The sequence below is a fragment of the Scleropages formosus genome, chromosome 10 (assembly GCF_900964775.1).
Source record: "Scleropages formosus chromosome 10, fSclFor1.1, whole genome shotgun sequence".
NCBI lineage: Eukaryota > Metazoa > Chordata > Actinopteri > Osteoglossiformes > Osteoglossidae > Scleropages > Scleropages formosus.
The window spans coordinates 7,662,022-7,669,671 of NC_041815.1; the positions used below are offsets into that span (position 1 = coordinate 7,662,022).

At 52.1% G+C, this 7,650-nt stretch overlaps 1 protein-coding gene across 3 annotated transcripts; it reads right to left on the reverse strand.

The window, feature by feature from the left end:
- Positions 1-691: 691 nt before the first annotated feature.
- On the reverse strand, positions 692-7,579 carry LOC108941138 (uncharacterized). Of its 3 annotated transcripts, none has more exons than XM_029255287.1 (9): positions 7,280-7,579; positions 3,844-4,081; positions 3,366-3,433; positions 2,472-2,610; positions 1,951-2,069; positions 1,701-1,878; positions 1,479-1,562; positions 1,285-1,380; positions 692-1,057 (listed from the first exon to the last, which is right to left on the reverse strand). In XM_029255287.1, the coding sequence occupies exons 1-9, from the start codon at positions 7,426-7,428 to the stop codon at positions 827-829; spliced, it is 1,302 nt and encodes a 433-aa protein (XP_029111120.1). In that variant the 5' UTR covers positions 7,429-7,579; the 3' UTR covers positions 692-826. The 3 variants fall into 3 exon arrangements, with proteins under 3 accessions (XP_029111120.1, XP_018619236.1, XP_018619246.1); XM_018763720.2 differs by lacking the exon at positions 7,280-7,579 and adding an exon at positions 6,878-7,220; XM_018763730.1 differs by lacking the exon at positions 7,280-7,579 and adding an exon at positions 6,772-7,217.
- Positions 7,580-7,650: the final 71 nt, after the last annotated feature.

Sequence of the window (7,650 nt, forward strand, 5' to 3'; positions counted from 1 at the left end):
ATAGCAACCAAATAATTCATGCAGATGCTGAGTGTTGACCAGTTTTTTGCAATCTTTGATGTACTGCCCCCCCCTGGTGGTACAAGAACTTAGTTCTGCTCCCCAGTCAACATCTTGAATGTTCAATTTCTCCTCCGCTGTTTTCTTGTTAAACCACAATCCAGTTCTTATCAGGTTATGGAATGCAGGTTGACTCGTCTTATATATTTGGCAAGGAAATGTATTTTACCACTATGGTCTACAGCTGACGTTCCCCCTGTGTATATGAGGATGGCCACAGCGGTTAATTCTCTTCCACTATAAGAGTAATTGCAACAGTGTTTCAAAGTTCGTCGCTATGTGGATTTTTGTGTTATGATTAATGTTTACCGATTACCAAAATACCACTAGTTCTTCTGAAGTGTCACTATTAGCCACGGGATCGTACAGACATTGGAAGATTCTAGAAGGTACCAAGATGTTCCAGAAAGCATCCGATCTTGAAAGGTGCTGGAATTCGTGGTGCTTGGAACCCGATGCCAAAATTCACCAAAATTTGCTCATTTCAATGTGGAATATTTTTCTAAAAACTGACTTATAATACAAACTTAAGCCAAAAGTATCCTTAATCTAACTAAACTGAATGGAAAATGGGGGGGGGAGGAAAAACCGAAAATGTTTCAGAAATATTTAAAAGGAAGACGTCCATTTCTGTAAAAACCAAAATATTTATTACGCTCGTTTACCTGTACGAATAGTTAAATACAAAGTCAGCGGCACATTTCCTCTCCAGGAGGCAGAGCATCTTCAAACTGCGGCGAAGGTCAAGAACTGCGGGAAGCAAATTTCATCTCCGTCTCACAGAGCCGCACAGGCAGTCCAGCGCCGGAATCAAGGATCGGGACGTCGGAGAGGGACTGGGAGGCGGAGACAGCTCTGCCGGGGGGGTTTCAACCGGAGTTGGGGGGCAGGTTGAGGATGCAGAGTCCCGGCCTTGAACCCGGAGGCCCTCCAGGTGTGTCCGCAGACAGTCTGCGATGCTTTCCAGAGACAGGAACTTAGAGCGGATCTCTTCATTCTGTGGGGCGAGGGGGTGGGGGACAACACCGAGTTGGTCCAACCGATTCATTTCAGAAAAAGTCAACCTCCTTTTGCAATGTAGACTGGTGTTGTGGGGGCGGGGCAGGGGCGATCGGTCATCTTTAAAGGGAGGTGAATTCAAAAGCGAACAGCTGAAGAGTAATGGGGACAAGCGCAGTCCCTACTGCAGAGCCGTGGGACGGGACACCGGAGACATCTGTGCACCTGCGCAGCGCTGGCCTGCAGGAGGCGCTCCGTCCAGAGGGGATCTGTCGGGCTTCCAGCTTGCCGTTCCAGTTCCCTCCGGTTGCGACTCAGTTCCTGCAACGCAACGGACCGGAAGGTCAGGGTGTCTGGGTTCGATGCCCTGTGGGTGGAAGGGGGGGGGGGGGGGGGGGGGGGGAGAGGGAAGGTCTCACCTGCAGGACGCGTGTAGTGTCCGCCAGGTGGGATTGACAGAGCTGCAGCCGCTCTCTGCGCTGCCTCAGCTCCGCGGACAGACCCTGACGAGAACGCAGAGTTGGACGCAGGCAACGGCTCGTAGTTTTTATTTAAAGGGGGAAAAAAAAAAAAAAAAAAAAAGAAAACTTGCCCGATCTCATCTCCAGTGTGTCCCCGCCCCCCCATCCCCAGAACCTCACCTGCACTTCCTTCAGCACCTCCCTGACATCCAGGTCTCCCGCTGTCCCACCAGGAACAGCGATGCGGCGGTGCATCTTCTCCAGCTCTTCCCAACAGAGCTCCAGCCCGAGCACGACGTCCCGCTCGCTGTCCTCGCACTGCCCGCGGGTCTGCCCCAGGGTGCGTAGAAGCCTCGCCCTAACAGAGCCGGTGTCAGTGGGGGCCAGCTGGGGGTCCGTGGCCTTGATGTCCATGCGTGAGGAAGCTCACCTCTGCTGCAGATAGGTGCCGACACCCCTGAGTCTTCTAGCCAGAGTCTGGCCATCCTTACTTCCCCACCGGGGCAGCGTATCGACAGCTGTCCCTCTCCGGAGGGCTTCGTCCGCTCTCTGCAAGACCGCGTCGGATGGGTTGGCGCCTTACATTTACATTTCGATCACTCATTTTTCTCCAAAGTTACTTAGAATGTCAAAGTCATTATGATGATTTACCGATGTGTACATCCAGGTAACTTTTTTTTTTTTTTTTTTTTTTTTTTTTTTAACCGGAGTAATTCAGGGTAAGTACCTTGCTCGAGGGTATTATGCGAAGAGGTGGGATTCAAACCTGCAGACCCCAGGTGCGGCGGCAAACGATGTAATTGCTGTGCCACCTGCTGCCCGTTGTTTCATTTCATTATTCTAAGTGTTGTCCACATAATTTTGACATTTTTTTTTTTGGACACGCGGTGAGCTGTGCTCATAATTCTCAGTCACCAGCTCAGATCCGAGCTCCACCCCCAGCAGACAGACCTCCAGCTTAGCCGCAAGCTCCAGGATGCGTCCTGCGCTGAGCTCCTCCAAGGACTCCGAGTGCAGGAAAACCAGCAGGCTGTCCACCAGGGCATGTCCGGTGGACACAGGGAGACCTGAACTCATTTCCACCGGTGCACTGAAGGATGAGAAGATGGAACAGCTCACGTCACCAATCGGGACCAATAATGCAGGACGAACATTTCTGCCACAGATTTTGCCAGTAAATCTCCAGCCTCGTACATTTACTCAATTAGCTGTGACACTTTTCTCTGGAGTGACTTATGATTTTAAGGTACTTATTATATACCCATTTATACTGCTAGGGAATTTTACTGGAGCAATTTAGGGCAAGCACCCTGCTCAACAGTACAACAGGTGGAGGTGAGGCTCAAACCTGTGCAAGTACCACAAGCAGGAGGTGGGATTTGAACCAGCACCCTTGTAAGGGCCAAGGTGACTTACACTGCTAGATACACTACTTACAATGGCTCACTCATCTATACATACAGCCATACTCTTTCTGCCAGTCACATACTATGGGGGAACCTGAACAGCATGTCTTTGGACTGTGGGAGGAAACCAGAGCACCCAGAGGAAACCCACACAGACTCCACGCAGACTCCACGCAGACTGAGTGGGGATCGAACCCACATCCTCTCGCACTACCCAGACACTGCGAGGCAGCAGCACTACTTGCCGTGCTACCGTGCCGCCCGCTTCGGAGAAAAGCATCAGCCAAACGTACACCGTGAAACGTGAGTAGCTGAGCAGCGCTGATTGAGTCCCGGTTGGGTTTTGGCTCTCTCTCGTGGTCAGTGCGGAACAGTGCAGTCCAAATATCTCCAGGCTGCCATGAGCAGCAGCGAAAGCCCTGATTGCGGAATGACTTACCATGCTTCCTGGGGGGCCGCCACCCCCCGTACAACCTCCTCAGTAAGCAGGGGGGCCGACTCCTGTTCCTGAAATGACAGGGGAAGGAGCAACGCTGTAGCGTTAACTACCCCGAGGATGTAGGGCAGAACCTCATCTGCTACTTAGGGACGGTTAAGGCATCGTAATCTTAGAATAGCGGCTAAGGCGTTTTCCTTGCAGTCTGAAGGTTCCTGCTTCGAGATCTATTCCAGTTACAGTACCCTTGATGAAGGTACTTACCCTGAATTACTACAGTAAGACTACACCGCTTTTCAGATGGGGAGTCATTCTAAGCACATTAATGTCACTTTAGGCAAAGGCATCAGCCAAAAGAAATAATAATAGAGTCATGCATACAGGTTGATATTTATAAGTGAGTTAATTTGGGAAATTTTGGCTGGATTAGGAATCACGAAGGCTGGGATCCTCCCGAGATCTGAACTAGCGATGTCCTTACCGGTCCGGGTCCCGTTAGGTTATCCGCTGAAACCGGCTGCCTGGAAAAGCGGAGCAGGACTGGGACGCAGAGGACGCAGATCCCGAGCGCAGCGCACGAGCCTCCCGCCAGCAGAACCCTCTGCAGTACGCGGTCCATGTTGACGGGGAGGTAGAGGGGGACGTCCTCCTGGCAGAGGGCCCACAGCGCACTCAACAGGAGCACAGGACCCCATTGCTGATAGAGCCTCAGCTCAGGGCTTATGGAGCAGGGGGAGAGATGAAGCACAGGGTTAGCAGTGGAATTCTGGCAAGAACATCAACTGTCAAAGTCAACGCGATCAACCGTACCGTTTAAATAATAAGAACTAAGTGTCTGAACTTAAGGGGGGGCGCGGTGGCCGAGTCCCGCTCTCTGGTGGGTCTGGGGTTCGAGTCCCGCTTGGGGTGCCTTGCAATGGACTGGTGTCCCATCCTGGGTGCGTCCCCTCTCCCTCCAGCCTTACGCCCTGTGTTGCCGGATTAGGCTCTGGTTCACCGCGACCCCACTTGGGACAAGCGGTTTCAGACTGTGTTTGTGTGTATCCAAACCTATGAAACATCTTTCCCTACACGTTTACTTGTTTTTCGAGTCATTACACTTAGATGTAATGTAAAACAAGTTATTCTTATAATTTACCTTTTTTAAAATAGCACACTCTTTCATATTTTTCTCCTACAACTTTTTTTTTTGTAGGGCAAGAAACTTTATCATGAAGACCTTTGAAAGGTTGGTCCAAGCATAACTTAAAGTCCTAGTGAGGACTGCACTAGGCCACCCCAGTTTGCGCACTAGGACCGCACTGGACTGGGGGGATATCATCATTTACCTGGCCAACAGTCTACATTTATTTACATTCATTCACTTAGCAGACGCTTTTCTCCAAAGCGACTTCCAATGAACTCTATGTAGTGTTATGAGCCCACACACCTTATTCACCGTGGTGATTTACACTGGGTCACTCATCCATACATCAGTGGAACACTCTCTCTCTCTCTCTCTCTCTGCCACTCACACACTATGGGGGAACCTCAACAGCATGTCTTTGGACTGTGGGAGGAAACCAGAGCACCCAAAGACTTACACTGCTTGATACACTACTTTCACTGGGTCACTCATCCATACATCAGTCTAGTCCCACCTGGACAAGCCAAGCAGCACCGTGAGGATCACGCCGTTTGATTTCTGCAGCGTGCTCAACACCACACAGCCTGGGCTGCTGGGAGAGAAGCTTTGGTCTATGCAAGTGGACCCATCCGCTGTGTCCTGGGTCCAGACTGCAGGCTGTGTGTAGGATGGGGGCCCCACGAGGGACAGTTATGACTCCTTTCCTCTTCACCACGTACACCTCTGATTTTAGGTACAACACCAAGTCACATCATCTGCAGAAGTTCTCACGCGACAGCAATTGCTCGGCGGTGCCAACCCAACATCCCCCTGCTCAACACTGAAAAAGACTAAGTCAATGGAAGCGAGGGATGGTGGACTTCAAGGGTTCAGTGTGCCCAGTGAAAAGTGCTGGAGTGAAATTGGTGGTAGGAGGGACATATGAGTCCAGGGGTGCCCTCAGGTACAACAGGCTGGATGGAGTGGACATGCAACACTGAGACCCTGTTCAAGAAAGGACAGGGTCACCTTTCCATCCTGAGGAGGTTCAGGTCCTTCGGAGCATGCGTGTCGCTGGTGTTGGGCCAGTCGGTTGGAACTGGTTTTTGCACCGAAATGCTGGCGCGGTAGCATTAACGCAGTCCTTGAAGTGAGGCTGCGCTCCCTGGTCAAGTGACACCGAGACAGAATCCAAAACTCCGGTTCGTTACGGACAATTCGCATCCTCCGCACGCCACCTCGGTCAAACGCGGCAGCACTTTCAGGAACAGGCTGGTCCTGTCGCGCTTTTCCAAGGAGCATCACCAGAAGTCATTTCAATCAGCAGTCATCAGACTTCACCTTGCACCACCGCCGTTCACGCCACACTCTCTCGTGTATAAACACACCGGTGTGTTTAACTCGCGTCGGTTTGGTCGCTACCTCTGTACCGTGTGCGTACGCACAAGACCCTAGTTATTGCCTACAAATGCATCAACAGAACTCCTCCCACATATCTGCAGGTCTTGATCAACCGCTACACCCCAACCAGGACCCCATCGCTCATCAACTTCTGCTCGCTTGGTGGTCCCGCGCACAAAAGGTAAAGCTCTGAGGTTCTCGGTTCTGCCTCCGTTGTGATGGAATGACCTTCCCCTCCCACTCAGAACTGCTGAAGCTCTGTCTACATTCAAGAAGGGTCTGAAAAACTCACCTTTTCCGGACCCATTTCGCCCAAGATCCCTCCAGCTCGCGTACGGTGTAAATGTTCATGATGCACCGTAACTTCATGAGCACCACCACATAAAGCCTTTAAACTGGTAGGAGGGTATCGGAATTTGTCCATCCTGTGTCTTATGCACCTTCTTGAACGATGAACCCACTTGGATTAATCAAGTTCCATTCATCAAAATGACCTTTACATGCAGCAGGGTATTTTTACTGTTTTAGTTGAGGGCAGCAATCCTGATAAAAAGTACTACAGTGGGAGGGAGATTTGAACCGGGAACCTTCAGGGTGACTCCTGGCGCACTACAGCAAATACAGCGCAACTAAAGAAATACACCAATTTACCATGTCCTTAGCCTGCCAGCAGCTTCTCCGACATTGCGAGGGACAACGTTTTTAGCTCTCCAACAGCAATCGCAGTCCTTAATTTGAGGGATTTGCCACCGCGTTCCTTTTATTTCGGTTAAGGTGTCCGAACGAGGGAGGGCTTTGCAGTTGGAAGGTGCCCGTACACTGCGACGTGGAAACTCTTGAAGTCCGGCGAATAAACTGAGACGGACGTGACCGTGCTGTTCTCCACACCTGCTGTCTACCAACCTGACAAAAAGAGGAAGTCTCTGGAGCGGCGGCATCGTCGCAGGGGTTTACCGCGATACCCGGATGAAGGGGGGAGCTTTAGGGAAGAGCGGGAAGGTACACGTACTTGTGCTGGAGGAGTACAAGGTTACTCCAGAACACCGGGGCAGGCTGATAAAGCAACTCAAACATAAGTGAACGAAACACATTCCTTTCCTATCACACTAAACATGCCACAGCTGCTCTTTTTCCACTCTTGACATCTCAAGGCTTGTTTGCGAGACAACCCTCTGCCATAGATAAATTCGGCCAGAACTGCTGCCGGGAGTCTGGTGTGCTGCCGGAGAGCAGAAGCTGGTGCTCATCGGTCAATCAGAGCGTTGACCGCTTTCCCACCTGAACCTCATTCAGCTAACCATGCTCCTTGGCTTTCCTTGCTGCACTCTGACCCCCCCCAAAGCAGGCAGCCTGCTATCCCACAAGCCCCAGAACAGGGGTTAGGGGTCCTTCAGGCTGACGCAAACCTCACCTGTTGTTATCTTGTGCGGTCCTCTCTGCGACGTACGGGCGCCTGGTCCCCCGGCCGCCGCACCCTGCCTGCTCCGCTCCCCCGTTTGACCACCCCTGGTTCCCGCCGCGGTCCAAGCCTGGGGTTCCCGGTGCACCCCCCCAAGGCATGGAGCGGGCAGCGTGTTCACTCGCACCCAGAAACTCCCAGCGCTCACGGCCCGGACGGCTCCGAGGAAGCGCGGCCGCTCCGGCCCGTGCGACCTGTTCCCTCCCCTCGTCACGTCTCCGCCGGTGCCATGTCACCTTTCCAGCGTCGCACCAAGGGCCCTCAGTTATTTGTGGAATGCCGGGCTCATTATTTGTTCAGCATTGGCCCCGCCCTTCGCTCAG